The 17,487-nt window shown below is 33.8% G+C and overlaps 1 protein-coding gene across 1 annotated transcript; it reads right to left on the bottom strand.

Moving 5' to 3' along the window:
- Nucleotides 1-11,302: 11,302 nt before the first annotated feature.
- On the bottom strand, nucleotides 11,303-12,744 carry LOC115703872 (carboxylesterase 1). Its single transcript, XM_030631107.2, has one exon. It carries the CDS (start codon nucleotides 12,566-12,568, stop codon nucleotides 11,534-11,536), a length of 1,035 nt encoding a protein of 344 aa, XP_030486967.2. The 5' UTR covers nucleotides 12,569-12,744; the 3' UTR covers nucleotides 11,303-11,533.
- Nucleotides 12,745-17,487: the final 4,743 nt, after the last annotated feature.

The raw sequence follows: 17,487 nt of genomic DNA, 5'->3' as shown, positions 1-17,487 counted from the left end.
AGACCAAAATTTTGGTGGTTTTTGGTGAGAATTGGGTTTGGACCTTCCAACACATTTTTTAAAAAAATAAGCCTCCAATCCAAACCAGTGTACTATAAAAGAAAAATAGAATAACCCTAATTCCCATTCTATTCCCAACCCATACAGTTCAAAGAGGCTAAGAAAGAGAAAGAAGAAGAAAAAAAGAAATTAGAGAGAGGGAGATCAGAGTTGGACCACCATGGGCGTCGGAGCAAGGCCGGAAGGGGGGAGGATTGATCTGCTTCCATTATCTTCCCAACCCGAATCAAAGAGAAATAAAGAGAGAAACGGAAAGTAAAGAGAAAAAAAATAGAAGAAAGGAGGAGTCAATATGCTCACGATGTGAGTGTTCGTTGCTGCCTCGCCGGTCGTCCATGGTTGTCGTTGCCTCACCAACTGTGTGTGGTCCGTCGTTGGTACATGTTAGTAGTCTTGTGTAGGTGGATATGAGTGTTTGGTGTTAGGGTATTTTTAGCCTAGGTTTCAGGTATAAATTAGAATTAGTTTTAGTCGTTTTTAATGTTTTTAGGACAGAATTACGCTTGTGTTCTGTATTTTCAGGCTTGTTATAGTTGTAAAAGTCCAGAGCTTCAAAAGTGTGATAAAAAGATCGAGGCGAGTGAAGTTAAATTGAGAAAATAACATTCGGTGCATTCCTCGCCACAACTAATTTATTCGTGGTCGCAGCTAGGATGGCAGAATTGAAAAAATTAGTGTGGGTCCAGTGGCCGTGACGAGGGCTATGGTGGACCCGGCCAAGTCTTCTCGCCACAGCAGATTTATTCATGGCCGCAATGAGATCTTGGCAGAGAGTGTCAAAGTTTAAGGTGGTGATCTCGCCGTAGCGAGGCATTTCATGGCCACGACGAGAATGTCCGTACTTCTCGAGGGCAAATTCATATTTTTGCGATATTTGAAGTTTAAACAGACTCTATTTAAAGGGACTTCTAGTGAAGAAGCAGATACTTAGAATTTTAACCCTAGAAGCAGTAAAGGACGACAGTGAGAGCGAAGTGGCAACCCGAATTCATTCCTCCGTCAGTTTCTTTCTTCTCCTTTTATTTCTTTTATGTTTAATTCTATTTTAGTTTTATTATGGATATGAACATGAACTAAACTCCAAATTTAGGGATATGATGAGTGATTATTAATTTTCTTTCCTTGATTGGGTGATTTGTTCTTATTTGTGTTAATTACATGTTTTAGACTGACCATCTTTAATGTGGTTTATGATCCTAATATAAAATCTGAGAAGTGAATATTAGGAATGCTCTAATAGAACAAACATAGGTTTTGATGTAAAACGAGAGTATTTTCATAGCCTATGTGACAATTAGATTTTGTGTTTAATGCAAGTTACATGTTAATTTATTTCAGAGATGCAAGTAGATAACATATGATTTAGGATCTTAATGATCTGAGAAGAGTTAATGTTACTTACTTTTATAATCTGTCATCACTTAAAGGGAAGAACATACATCAATAATTTACATTAACAATTAGGTAACTGAAATAACAAGATTCATATTCATAAGCATTCATCCATAGTTAACTACATTGTTATTCTGTTTTTATTTTACTGCCTTTAATTTAATTCTTGTTAAATATTATTCTCAATTTTATCAAATAAAAACATAAATCTAGCTTAGTGGTACTCAATACGAATTCCATGTTGGTTGACCTCACATGTGTGAGTAAAACTACAATAGATTACGTACACTTACGTATACAATAAAAATATAGCAACATTGGGTGTGACTGCTAGAGAGAGAAAGGAAGAGTGGAAAGGGTTTGATTTTGAGAAAGAAATTTAGTTTTAGGGGTTTTGTTAGATTTAGGGCTGCTAATGAAAATAAAAATAAAAAATATGTATTTTATTATTATTTTATACAAGTTCCGGGTTATACCCAAACCTGAACTTCAGTTTTTTGGGACACACGGACCTGACTCAGTGTGTAATTGGGTTACACCCAAACCCGACCAATAATTTTTTAAACCCAATTTTTTTGGGTTTTTCGAGTTCCGGTCTAGTGGATGGGTTTTCGAGTACAAATGTTCCGCCCTAGGTCAAGTCGATAAATAGACTAGACCAATGCCATTTCGACTTATTCCTTAATGTAACACAATTGCTAAAATAAATAAAATGCTCTAAGAGTTTCAAGAATTCCCAAGTGTTAAACGCCGTTAAAGTGCTTATGTGTGTTTGGTTCTGTGAGTGTACTTATGTGTAGTGTGTCTGTGTGTATGTTCTAGTGTTTGTTTTTGTGAGTGTCTCTAAGGCTCAAGATCAGTAGCATCGTCAACAAGTAGTATCAGAGTTAGACTGTTCGAAGGTGAATCTTAATCTTTAAAGGTGAATCTTGAGCTTTGAAAGAAATTATTGATCCGAGGTTGAAGATACAAGAGTTTGATCAAATAACAGAGAGGAATAAGGAATGCTAAGTATGATCTGGAAAAGTTTACAGGCAAGAATGACTTTGGTTTGTGGAGGGTCAAGATGGTAGCTCTGCTGATTCAACAGGGGTTGCAATCGGCCATCCAAGGAAAGAAGAACTTACCTAAATGATTAACTGAGAAAGAAAAGACCGATATTCTTAAAAAAGCACACAATGCTATAATCCTAAGTCTAGGGGTAAAGTTTTTAGGGAAGTCTCAAAGGAAAGCGTGACTGCTGGAGTTTGGACCAAATTGGAGAGTCTGTACATGATAAAATCTCTAGAAAACAAGTTATTTTTGAAATAAAAGTTGTATTATTTCAAAATGATGCCAGGGAAAGATGTTGAAGAACATTTAGATGATTTCAACAAGGTGATCCTAGATTTAGAGAGCATTAGGATCAAGGTTGAAGATGAGGACTAGGCCATTATAGTTATGAATTCTCTTCCCATAGAGAACTATAAACACTTTGTGGATACCATGATGTATGGTAAGGATTCTTTAACATTTGAGGAAGTTCAATCAGCACTAATGTCCAAAGAGATTAAGAGGAGGTCAGAGATCAAGGAGGAAAGCACTAGAAATGGCTTGCTTGTTAGAGGAAAACAATCCAAAAAGAAGAACAAAGGACATAACAGAAAATGGGAAAACTGCATTAAAATTCAAAAGAAAGTGCTACATTTGTAACTCTTTCAATCATCTGAAAAGAGATTATCCAGTCTTAAAAGGATACAATCTAAAGAAAAGTGGAAATGCAGACATTATCTCAGATGGAGAAGATAGTGGTTATGATAGTGCTAGTGTAATGGTAGTATCCAAGACAAATATGCAATAGAATTGGGTTCTTAACTTAGAGTATTCTTTCTACATATGCCCTGATCAAGATCAATTCTGGTCTTATCAAAAAGTTACATGTGGGGTTGTCAAAGTAGGAGACAATAGGTCTTGCAAAATAATAGGGCTTGGCTCAATCATATTAAAAATGGATGATGGAAGAATTACTCAACTGGATCACGTCAGGAATGTATCCGAGATCAAAAGGAATTTGATATTAGTATCAATGCTGGATCAAGATGGTTGTTTGATCAAAGTAGAAGATGGAAAGTTGAGAGTAATTAAGGGAGAAAATATCATTATGGAAGGGTCAATAGTTAATGGAATTTATGTTCTGCAACGAAATACACTGCAAGATCAAGTCAATGTTGTGTCAAAGGATGGAAAACATAAAACCATAACTCCAAAGGAATTCTAGACTACTTGCATTCAAACTTATATGGGCCCTCCATAAATGTGTCTCGAGGTGGAGCAATGTACTTACTAACTATTATAGATGATTACTCTATACATCTTTGGGTATTTATCTTAAAGAACAAGAATACTTTTCTTAGTAAGTTTAAAAAATTGAGAACCATGCTAGAAAATCAAACTGAAAGGAAAATAAAGAAATTAAGGACTGACAATGGTTTGGTGTTTTGTGCTGATGAATTCAACCGATTTTGTAAGTCAATTGGTATTGCTAGACATAAGTCAGTACCAAGAATACCCCCAACAAAATGGTTTAGCAGAAAGGATAAATAGAACTATCCTTGAAATTGTTAGGTGTATGATAATTCTGTCAGGAATGCCAAAGAATTTTTGGACAAAGGCAATTGTTACAGCTTGTTACCTCATAAATAGATGCCCTTCATCAACAATTAATTCAAAACTCCAATAGAAATATGGTCTAGACACAATTCATGGTATGAGCACCTAAGAGTTTTTGGATGTGTGGAACACATAAAGTAGGGCAAGTTGGAACCCAGAGCTATAAAATGTATTTTTCTAGGGTATCCAACATGTGTCAAAGGCTAAAGATTGTGGAGCATTGAGCCAAGAGAACATCAAAAATACTTTGTGAGCAGGATTATGACCTTTGAAGAAGGCAAGTTCTACAAAGACACATTGAAGGGTAGCTCAAAGGCTGTAGGAACTCGTACTGACACAACTTTGAATGAAGATGAGGTTGAAATTGAAGAAGAATAGGTGGAGCTGGAGCTGGAAGAAGATGCTCAGGATTATCAGTTAGTAAGAGATAGGAAGGTAAGGACAATAAAACCCCCTGACAAGTTTGGGTGTTTAAATGTGGCTCATTATGCTCTCAGTATAGAAGTTATGGTGGTGGAAGAGCCAATGTCCTATGAAGAAGCCATGAGGTTGGAAAATGAAACTGAGTGGAATCAAGCAATGTGTGATGAAGTCAAGTCCTTAAAAAAGAATAAGACTTGGGTTTTAGTCAGAAATGAAGCCAATGGGAAGGTTATCAACTGTAAATGGGTCTACATGTATAAAGAGGGAATCCATGGGATTGAAGAGTCTAGGTTCAAAGCTAGATTGGTAGCAAAAGGATTCACACAGAGAGAATGGATTGATTATGATGAGATTTTTTCTCCTGTTGTGAAACACACTGTAACACCCTACTAGTTTAGGCGTGTTGTCGTGATTTTAACTTAATTGTGCAGCTCGTTGCTAATCAATGAGTTTATTAAAAATTGTGAATAACTAAAATTTTACTTAATTACTTATAAATACCAAAATAACATATATATTTAAACGGGATCGCGAGTATAAAATGTTTACAACTGTTACAAAGTATGTATTACAAAAGATGTCGCCTAACGACCATACAAAATACAACCAGTTGTCCCAAAGACCGTAAGCTCCGACATGTACAATCTCCATCAGCTCGCTCTCACGGCTGCTCAACCTTAGCCTTGCCCTTACCTACACATGCAAATAGAGTCGACAGACTCAGTAAGAAAAACATAATCAAAACAAATCAATAACCGAATTATAATTAGTCACCCATACACCCAACCATAACCCTATCTCTGTGTCCCACACGGTACTGAGTCTAGAACGTTCGTACGAAAATACTATCGACCATAATATTAGCCTATCTCGGTATGCTAGTCATACTCTAGTCGTACCAATGTGATAGGGTCAATTAGTATCTGAGCCAACCATACATATATCGGTATCCAACATCATTCTACGTATAATGTTATCTCTATCGATGTAATCTAACAGGATTAACAAATATGTACGCTAAACATGTAAACACATATGCATATCATTATACTAATCTTACCTCAGTTCTGAATTCAGGTGTGCCGGCCAACCTGAGTTAAACTGCTGCTCGACGATTTACAGGCCCCTAAATCACATTATTTATAAAATTGACGAGTGACACGCTAAATCACTTTTTGGGGACTTAAATTTGAAACTAAAAGTTTTCCTATCGATGGATAACATGGTAATACCCTAAATATTGTAAAAATAAGAAAAATCAGGGTTCCCAAAACTGCCCCAACCAACAGACTGGTTCCCCAATCGGTAGACCAGTTCTACGGGGTTTCTTGGGGACCAACCAGAATTCGACCGATTCAGTGCAGGAAACACCTAAAACCCCACAACAACCTCAATTCGACCCCAAACTTCACAATAACTTCCAGAATACTTATTTACATCATATTAAACATAATTCATGCAACAAAAACCAGAAACAGCCCTTGAAACTCAAATCACCATCAAAGACCAAAGTTTGAGCTCTAAAGCTCAAACATTGCCCAACAACATAAACAAGCCATCAAACAACACCAAATCAACTCAAATAACCATACTTCAACCACAGAATACGAATTCAAACACTAACCTTAGAAAAACCATGCAAAAACCTAACTTAAAGCTTAAGAAATCACTAAGAGACAGGCTAGAACACCTTACCTTGAGTTGAATCACAAAAACCTTACTAAACTACTCTAAATTGCAGCTGAAAAATCCCCAATTGTTGTTGGTTTCCCTTGAGGGTTCGAAAAAGAGAGAGAAAGAGAAGTGGTTTTTCTTGATTTTTCCTAATTCTTTTTATTTTCAATATATCACTAAATGAAAGATAAAATTAAACTATTTTATCAAATAGTGGCGAGCTGCCACACTAAATGGCAACCACCTAATCCAAGTTAAAATGACAAAAATGCCCTTCTCTTAAAGCTTAACTAGAAAGTAGCCTAGAGATAATATGGTCATTTTTAAAACCCTGACTATTCCCAACATTCCCAATGCCTATCTAGGTTGCCCCGCTATTACTAAAATGTGATTCTATGGGCCAAACGCCGCGTTCCAATGTTATTGGGCATAAAACATAAAAAAAAAATATAGAATTTCATATATAGCATAAATAATACACCCTGAATTCAAATAAATCTCCATAAATTCATAAATCGTAATTAAAAATCTAATTTCATAATTAAGCCCTAATTATCTACTAATTTCCATAATAAAATTAAGCGTCTTTACACACACATCAATCAGAATGTTACTCAATTTGGTTGCAACTGAAGACATGGAACTTGAACAACTTGATGTTAAAACAACATTATTTCATGGGGATTTAGAAGAGCAAATCCTAATGAAACAACCCAAAGGCTTTGAGGAAAAGGGAAAAGAAGATCATGTTTATTTGCTTAAGAAATCTCTTTATGGATTAAAATAGTCACGAAGACAGTGATATAAAAGATTTGATGACTTTGTTATCAACTATTCAAAAGAAGTAAATATGACAGTTGTGTTAGTTTTATGGTACTAAATCAAGCACGTAATGGAAGAGTTGTAACTGATTATCATTGTACCATATGCTCAAGATCACCGTATGTATATATATATATTAAACTAAAAGTAAATAGATGAAGTAAAAGGAGTATTGTCACAAAATAAAATTAAAAGGTTAAGTAAATAAAAGTAAAACATAAAAGAATTTTGACGTCGAAAAATACTCTTTTTTATTATTATGCTTTTGAAAATACATATTAGAATAAAAATATGTATTTAATTGGATATTATTGAGATAATTTTTTTTTTTAAAAAATAAATAGAGAATTTGTTCAATTCTATCTATCAAACTATGTAACTTTTATTTTTTTTTTGAATAAAAATCATAATATATATTAATTAATAAATTCGTTCAAAATAATAGAGCGCACTTCAGAGGAACAGTCCTTCAACTGAAGCACACAACCTGTAGAGAAACAAGAGCCTCTTGCTAAGCAATGAGCCAACTTATTTGCAGATCGTTTTACAAAACACAAATCAACAAAAGATAAAGCCAAAAGCAAATTTCGAACATCTTGAACAATAAGACCAAACTGTGAAGGCATAAAAATACCGCTCTGAATCGCTTGGACACAGACCAAGCTATCTGTTTCCAACATGACTGTATCCCACGAATGAGTTGCAATCCATTTCAAGGCTTCTTTAATGCCTATTATCTCAGCAATTTCGGGTTGAACACATCCAATCTTCCTCTTCTTGAATGCTTCTACCATAGCACCATGATGATTCCGAGCTACACAACTCATGCCAAAAGACAAGACTCGAACCAGAAAAACTAAAAAAAAAAGACTAAAAAACCATGTCAAAAGACAAGACTAATGGAAAAAACTAAAAGGAAAAGACTAAAGAACCATGTCAAAAGACAAGACTAATGGGAAAAACTAAATTAGTTTCAACACATAAATACGATCACAGCATGAAATTAATTAAGGAATGTACTTCTTATAATTCTAACCCCATAAAAACACTAATTAGAATTAACCTAATAATAGTAAATTAATAAATGAAACAAAAGTAACTTAATTGGAATTAATACGCGATATTTTCTTTTCTCCTCTATGCGATATTTTCTCTCTCTTCACGACTCCTTAAATTTCTGGGGTATGTTTTCTCCACCATTGGCCTTCGGTAAACATAGATAACTAGATATTTAGGTTAGCCGTGATTACATTCTCATTGCATTATTAGTTTTATTTAATCTATTATTTTTGTTTCTTATGTTCAATATCTCTTACAAAAAAAAAAAAGCCCCTTCTGAATAGGATGAAGATTGAAGAGTTTGTAACTTTTATTTTAGTTTACTTAACTATAGTAAATTTAAATAAATAATAGCAAAACTAATTATTAGATTATATATTAAGTAGAAAAACTAATATTTTTAACACATGTAGAAATAATCTCTCTCACATAATAATTTTGAGGATAAAAATTATAAATATATAATAAAATTATCAACAAATTTTATTATACATTGCTTATGGGTTTATTATATATTATTGTATGTACATTTTTATATTTATCACACTTATTATTAGTTAGATGAATAATATAGTGTAGTGTTTTAAAAAATTGACTTAAGCTTATAAAATATCAAAAAGAGTACTTGCTTAATTAGAGAGAGAGAGAGAGAGAGAGAGAGAGAGAGAGAGAGAGAGAGAGAGAGAGAGAGAGAGAGAGAGAGAGAGAGAGAGAGAGAGAGAGAGAGAGAGAGAGAGTTGAGTGTTGAGTGAATATTGATATTTTGACACTTTTCAAATGGTAAAATTGTCTTCTTATCACACTATATTTAATTCACTTATCATAATAATTATCACACTATTATGACACTTTTAGGGAATCTTTCAATTCTATCTATCAAACTATGTAACTTTTATTTTGGTTTACTTAGAATGTGTTTAAAAAATAGTTCAAAACCATAGTAAATTTAAATAAATAATAGCAAAACTAATTATTAGATTATATATTAAGTAGAAAAACTAATATTTTTAACACATGTAAAAATAATCTCTCTCACATAATAATTTTGAGGATAAAAATTATAAATATATAATAAAATTATCAACAAATTTTATTACATGGTTGTTTATGGGTTTATTTTATATTATTGTATGTACATTTTTATATTTATCACACTTATTATTGGTTAGATGAATAATATAGTGTAGTGTTTAAAAAAATTGACTTAAGCTTATAAAATATCAAAAAGAGTACTTGTTTAAGGGCATCTTCAACCCAACACTATAATGTTATATATAGTGTAATTTTTTCCACTTTTCACTCCAACTGAACACTATTACTCAACCTATTTTCATGAGGATCTACAGTGTCCCATTAATAATAGTGGGCACTGTAGGCCACGGGAAATCTTTTTTTTTTTTTTTAATTTTTAGTTTTTAATAATTAAATAATAATTTTAAGAAAAAAAATAAATAATTATACGTATTAAATAATCTTATTATATTGATAAAATAATAATATAATAAAAAAAATATTTTTAGTGTTATGGTTGGAATTGAAAAAAAATAGTGTTGGAATAATAGTTTTTTTGTGTTGATTTAACACCAAATTTAAATTTTATCATTGGAGATGGCCTAATTACAGAGAGAGAGAGAGAGTTGTGTGTAGAGTGAATATTGATATTTTGACTTTTCAAAGAGAAATTTGAAATTCCATGCTTAAAATACCCTATAATTTTTTCCCTAAATGTATAGTCATTAAAATTGGTCATATATGACTACTTTAATGATTTTCCTAAACTACCCCTCACATTTCAAACCATCCATCTCTCTTCCTCTCTCTCAACCGAACCAAGAACCCCATCCCAAACCCACTCTCAGCCGCACCCATTCTCGACCCAGCTCACCGACAGCCCGTCCACAGTGTACCCAGCTCCGGCGTCGACGTCAACCCCGAACCACCCAAACGCTGCATCCCATCTCAGCCCCCTTCTCTCTTCATCTCTTTCTAACCGAAAGAAAAAAAAAACCACCAGGTCCGATGGTCGGACCATGGGTCCGATTGGTCGGACCCATGGTCCGACCATCGACCCCTTCTCTCTTCATCTCTTCTAACCGAAAGAGAAAAAAAAAAAAAAACCACCAGGTCCGATGGTTGGACCATTTCGGACCCAATGGTCCGACCATCGGACCTGGTGGTTTTTTTTTTCCTCTTTCGGTTAGAAAGAGATGAAGAGAGAAGGGGGCTGAGATGGGGTGCAGCGTTTGGGTGGTTCGGGGTTGACGTCGACGCCGGAGCTGGGTACACCGTGGACGGCCGTCGGTGAGCTGGGTTGAGAATGGGTGCGGCTGAGAGTGGGTTTGGGATGGGGTTCTTGGTTTGGCTGAGAGAGAGGAAGAGAGAGGGATGGTTTAAAATGTGAGGGGTAGTTTAGGAAAATCATTAAAGTGGTCATATATGACCAATTTTAATAACTATATATTAGGGGAAAATTTATAGGGTATTTTAAGCATGGAATTTCAAATTTCCCCTTTTCAAATGGTAAAATTGTCTTCTTATCACATTATATTTAATTTCACTAAAGGTAAAGTTGTCACACTTTTATAATAATAAGATATATATAATAATTATATATAAAAGTAAATAAAAATATAGTCCCTCCTTAAATTGGACGATAAAAAATTGGTATTTGTATTCAACACATATAAGTATACTATATATATTAAGTGTAGCTCTTACAATTATAATAAAATAATAATAATAATAGTAATATTATAATTGTATTGTAATTTTATTATAGTTATTTATATTAAATACCTTAGTTTAATTATACTATTTTTTTTTCTCTAAGAAATTATAAGTAAATATTGATTTTGATAATATTAAATTGAGTTCCTAACACTATTTATATTTTATTTTTAGCTTAATTACGTTGATTCATATTTTGTAAAATATTTATAAAAATTAAAAACTATCAATATTTTTCTCAATTGATACACACCCTAAAAATAAATTTTAATCACCTAAATTTAAAATTGTAGTATAAGCCACTTAATATTAATCCTTATTATCTAATTCTGACCCGTCACTGTAACCATGATCCTTCTTTCTTCCCTTTTTTCACACATAAACAAAAAAGGAAAAGAAATAATAAGTATTGGATTTTAATTTATTTTCAAGTTATTATCGTGATAATAATAAATAATTAAAAAAAATCTTTTGAAATATACTGCTTACCAAGACACGATACAACAAGCTTATTTATTAGGCGAAAACTAAAAGAATACAAAAAAAAAAATAAAATAATAATAATAAAAAAAAAGGCACAAAGCAAAATAAATAAAAATAAATAAAGTATACATTACATGATTTTTCATCTTTATTATTTGAGAAACATATTATATGATTTATTTATTGTATACATATAATAATTTCTCTTTTTTTTTTTCTTGGAAGCAGTACTGAAACAATATGTTTATTTTAATTTTGGTAGTTGTGAATTGTCATTATTTAGGAATTGTGTAAGTAAAACAAATAATTCTGTAGCTTTAGTTGGATCCACAATCTCAACCCCATGATAATAACCTTGGCTAAACTGAGAAACCACATCAACACCATTTTTCTTAAGCATTTCCACAAATTCCACCTGTCGATCAATCAGAGGGTCACCATCACACCCCACCACCAACAAACGCCATCCCAGCCCTTTAATTCCATCACAATTATCAGACCAACGACGAACATCAGCCGTTGGATTTGAATACTCGTGATCACGGTCAACACCAATTGGCAATGCAAGCTCCCACATCAGATCATTGCCGCTTAGAGGCAAAACAGGATTGTTCACCAACCTTATCTCCGATTCAGTCCTCTTGACCCCACCAAAAAACGAATGATGCAATACGAGCCCTTTGATCTTCAACGGCGCAAGTTCATCGACGGCTGTTAAAGCACGAAGTCCAACATGGTATGTAATGTTGCCACCAGCACTGGTACCCATAAGAAAACAGTTAGACACGTCAGCAAACTCGCGTAACCAAATCTCGTCCGTTGATTTAATCCAATCCAACGCCTCGAAGGCGTCGTCGTAGGCTGCCGGGAGGCGGTGCTCCGGGGCTAAGCGGTATTCGACGGAGACAACCACGGCGGAGAGTTGAGCCGCCATGTCGGAGCAAAAATCGTGGTGGAAAGAAGAAGAAGCGCTGAGCAAGATGAAGCCACCGCCATGGTAGTAGACAATAAGAGGGAGCTTATTATCATCATTATTAGTATTAGTTAGGGCTTTTGAGGGCAAGAATATTCGGATCCAAGTATTATGGGTCGGGTTAAGAGTGACGTCTTTGGTTAGAACTGGGGAGAGAGAGGTTGGATCCGGTGAGGCCGATTTGGTTGGGACTTGGAGGTGACGAGTGATGGTTCGGCCGTCTGGGTTTCGGATGATCTTCAGATAGTCGTAAGGATCAACGGTGCAGATTGGATTTTGATTAGTATCATATTCATGATGAGACATTGGTGATCTTATTCTTTGGGTGGGTGTAACTACTTGATTATCAAATGAATGATGTAGCAGCTGGGATTGTGTGGAATTTATAGCTACCAAGATAGTTTTATTTTACTGTGTGGAAGTCATGCTTTTTGGGATAATAATATCAGAATATATTGAGAGGGCACACTGAACTACAAAATGGCATACTGAAAATCTAACAAATGTATATTTATTTAATGGCTACTTAGGATTTTTTTTCACTCTTAGCATATACTAAATCATGCCCGTAAACTTTTTTAGTCGTTAAAAATTATCCCTAAATTATTGAGATTGTTAGATTTAAGGACTTTTGTTTAATTTCATTTAATTTGACTATTTTAGTGATTGTTTATGTAGTAATCATGCTCTCAAGACTTTTATGTCTACCAAATCATGTCTCTCTAACTACGACATGTACTAAATCATGTCCCTTGAACTTTCATCCATGTTAGATTTTTTTTTACTAAAATTAGACAAAAATCTTTAAATTCAACAATCTCAATAGTTTAGGGGGCATTTTCAACGACTTTAAAAATTCAAGAGGCATGATTTGGTACATGTCAAACTTCAGGGAGTAAAAATCCTAATTAGCCTTATTTAATACGGAATCTTCATAATTATTATTATATATTTTTTTTTTAAAACTTAGGGATCTTCATAATTTGGAAAAAAAAAAAATAATAAATCAATTTCCATGTATTTTAAATTAATACTTCACTATTATAAAAATATTGGGTAGCTTTTGGTAACACTTTTTTAATCAGTTTTATTTTTAAAATTGAAAAAATGAAAATATTTTTCAAAAACATGTTTTATAAAACTGTTTTCACTTTTTAATTTTTTAATTGAAAATCTAAATTTTAAAAACAAAAAAAATCACTTTCAATATTTTTTAAACAATTTTTTTTCTTAATCAATATTTTGAACTCCGACCAGACCCGGACCCAAATTCCCCCCACAGCACTAGCGTTGAACCCGACATCTGACTCGAACCCGAATTCAACCCCGTACCTAGAACTGACTTAAATAAAATCAAAAAATAAAAATGAAAATGAACTTTACAGAACACACTTTTGTTTTCTGTTTTTAAAATTGAAAAACAAAAGTGGTTACAGAACACATTTTTTTTTTTTCAAAAACAAATATTTTTAAAAATTTTACTTTCATTTTGTGATTAAAAAATTAGAAAACAAAAGTGTTATCAAACGACACCTTTGTTAATGTTATCCCATTTTTTGCACTATGACGTGGTAGCACATACGAGTGACACGTGTCTAACATTCCTTGCACCTGGGCAGAGATCAATATCCCGAATAGACTTTGTGTTATACATCTGCTTGGTACCCTAGCAGGGTGGAAGGTAGATTATCTGAGCAATATCAGGTTTAACCTTCCGAACTACTTATCAAGACTTACATCAGAATAATCCCGTGAAGTCCAAGCACTAAGATAATTTCTACAATTGTGGGATTGAGTCAGATGAATATGACAACCTATTCTGTTTTCCTATTTTGTACATTGTAATTATGTAATTATGATTCTTACCTAGTTTAGACATTGTAAGCGAAAGGAAAACCTTCCCTTATGCATTAAGCTCCTATAAATAGTGATCTAGCTTCACTGTAAAAGGGATCGAAAGAATTACTTCAGAGAGAGATCTAAGAGAATTACTTAGAGATTTGATTGTAAGAGCTTTGAGAGAGAAAACACAGTGTTCTTTGTTCTCAAGTTAATACAATCTAAGAGGAGTAGGCTATTACCATACTAACGGGGCCGAACCTCTTCAAAATTTGGTGTTCTTTATCACTTGTTAGCTTTTGCTCTATTTTAATTACATTTCTAATCGCTTAATAATTGATCTACTATCGTTGACAAAAAGCGAGGTCAACAGTTAATGAATTTTATTATGAAATAATTTTTTTCACACTTGTCCTTTAAAAAACTAATATTTTTTGGTAATTGAAATTTTGTCCTACATGTAAGAATCTATACATTTTTGAAAATTAAAATTTTATTTCACTATATTCCATTTTTATGATGATTATAATTATAGTTTAATATTAGAGGAGTACTATCGTCAACCTCCTGTTACAATCTCTTAGTCAAATTCCATGTCCGAAAACACATGCTAGAATATTTTTTTCACGGCGGTATTCGTTATGCTTACAACATCATCCTAGTAAATTTTTGAAAAATTTTGAATAGTTTATAGTGTCGAAAATACGTTTGAAGTTTTTTAAACACGCGTAGTAAACTGGAATATCAGGAACTCTATTTTCGGTACTGTAAACTATTTAGGATTTTTCAAAAATTTACATGGATGATATTGTAACTATAACGAATACTGCTATGAAAAAAATTTGAAAAAAAAATATTTCGGCATGTGATTTCGAACGTGGAGGTTGACTAAAAGGTTCTAATAGGAGATTATAATTAGCACTTCTCTTAATATTATGCATCTCTTCTATTTCTATTTACGCAAATAGATTAAGTCACTGCTAATTTTTTTCTTGTTATCTTTTAATTTAGGGGAATTATCCCATATATTATTTTTTTAAACTTTTTTTTCTTTCAAATTTACGGTTTAGGTTACTAAAGTGGTTGCAGCGCTAGTTGCAATAGGGGTTTTTATACGATTTTTTGTTGCAAATTAAGTTGTAGTGCTAGTTGCAATAGGGGTTTCTACGTAGAATTCCGTAAAAATACAAAAAAATAAAAAAAACTGTTTGAAGTAAAAATAAAAAAACCCCTTTAATTTATTAATTCAATAAAACTTTCAAATAATTACCCTACTTTTCTATTTTTTGAACATATAGTCTTTATCTTTTTTTTTTTTCTTAAAAAAATAAATAAATTGGTATATTTTATTTGTTTGTCTATTAATATGTCGATCATATGTGTTAAATAATTTTTTTTTTTTTTTTTTTGAAAATGAATTTGTATTATTAAGCAGCACTAGGCACATCTGCTATTAAACAAGCAGCAGCACAAGGAGGTAAACTAGCAGTCCACAATTCAGACTTTTGGGTCATACGACTCCATCTAGCTAAACAATTAGCAAGTTTATTACAGTTTCTGGTGTGAAATAAAAAATGCAGCGATTGAAATCGGGTCTTCATTTGAATGATTGTCTTCACCAACTGCCCCCAATCTGTCTGAGAAGAAGAACCATTAACAATAGCAGAGATGATAATCTTGCTGTCCGAAGCTACCCAAGCATTCTTGATAGACCACTTCTCGGCAAGCTGAATTCCCAAGTGTATGGCAGCAGCCTCGGCCAAGTTAACAGCCATACAACCTGGTATATATCTGGTTTCCGCAACAATCAAAGCACCTCTATTGTTTCGAATGGCTGCACTTATCCCACATCCTTCCTGTCCCTGCACCAGAGACGCATCTGTGTTGATTAGCAGCTTGCCGTGAGGAGGAGGTGTCCAGGTCGAGGAAGACTTTGGTTGAGAGTTGAACGATTCGTGATGTTGCAATCCCAGGTGTTGATCAAGAGTTTCTATAGCCCAAGGAACCCAGTAAGTGATATTAGGATTTCTGTGTTGGAAGACAAATTGATTTCTTCTTTGCCATATCAACCAAGTGAAGCCCACAAATCTGATGAACTCCTCCTTAGAGAGATGTTCCCACTGCCACCACAAGAATTCCGAGGCACTATGAATAGTACAATCCTTAAGCTTGGAGTATCCCAGCCTTTTCCAAGTTTTTTGGACCGTTGGACAGCACCATAGAGCATGGGTAATATTCTCCTCCTGCTGCAAACAAATATCACAAATAGTCAATACATCCATTCCTCTTTTCCTCAAATCCACCTTAGTTGGGAGCCAATGATTAAACACTTTCCATATGAAGTTTTTCATTTTAGGAGTTAAACTAGACCCCCATAAAAACTTCCACCAACCTCTCAATTTGGAATTGTTTGAACAAGCAGCCCAATCCGGATTGTTAAATCTTAATTTATAGCCACTAGCTACCGAGTACTTCCCATTATTAGTTAACTCCCAAGTAATCCAATCCGGGTTGTGAGTGGAAGGAATAATGCCTAAAACCCAAGGTATGTCATCCTTATGAAACCAACTGTTAACTTCATTGATTTTCCAATCTCCGTTAGCAGTTATCAAGGAATTAAGGGTAACATCTTTGGGTATTGGCACCTTGGTTCTTAGATGGAAGGGAATTTGACGAGGTAACCATGGGTCTTCATTAACTCGAATCTTGGCCCCGTTTCCAACACACCATCTATACCCCTTTGCTAGAAGATCACGGCCCCACAATATCCCTTTCCAAACTGAAGACCCAAAATGTCCCAACTTGGCCTCAAAAAAGGTTTCATTTGGGAAATAAAGGGCTTTCAAAACTCGGCTAAGAAGACAATCTGGTTCAGTTATTAACTTCCATCCTTGTTTAGCCAAGAGAGATTGATTGAAGTCTTCTAAATCTCGGAATCCCATGCCTCCATTCTCCTTTAGTTTACATAATTTCCGCCAATTACCCCAATGAATCTTATGTTTGTTGGAGGTTGAACCCCACCAAAAGCGAGCGATCAAGCTTTCAATTTCATGGATGATACCCTTAGTGATACGGAAGCAGCTCATTACATAACAAGGAATAGCTTGGATAATTGCTTTGATTAAGATTTCTTTTCCCGCTTGAGAGAAAAGGCCCATCTTCCAACCTTGGAGCTTTGCTTCTACTTTCTCCCTTATTTTGCCGAAAATTTGCTTTTTATTTTTCCCCACAAAGGTAGGCATCCCTAAATACTTGGTATGGTTCTTTACAAGAGTAACTCCGAGATTCGAAGCTATTTGAGTTGCCAAAGAGTCATCAATTTTGCATCCCACACACATTTCAGTCTTCTCAAAGTTGATACATTGCCCAGATAAGGTGGAATAAGT

This window comes from Cannabis sativa, chromosome 1 (genome assembly GCF_029168945.1).
Source record: "Cannabis sativa cultivar Pink pepper isolate KNU-18-1 chromosome 1, ASM2916894v1, whole genome shotgun sequence".
Classification (NCBI taxonomy): domain Eukaryota; kingdom Viridiplantae; phylum Streptophyta; class Magnoliopsida; order Rosales; family Cannabaceae; genus Cannabis; species Cannabis sativa.
Note: the sequence above shows the minus strand (reverse complement) of the source record. Positions and strands in the feature narration are given on the sequence as shown.

Excerpts from the sequence above, each read along its gene's own strand:
- LOC115703872 (XM_030631107.2), bottom strand. The coding sequence starts at position 12,568 with ATGTCTCATCATGAATATGATACTAATCAAAATCCAATCTGCACCGTT.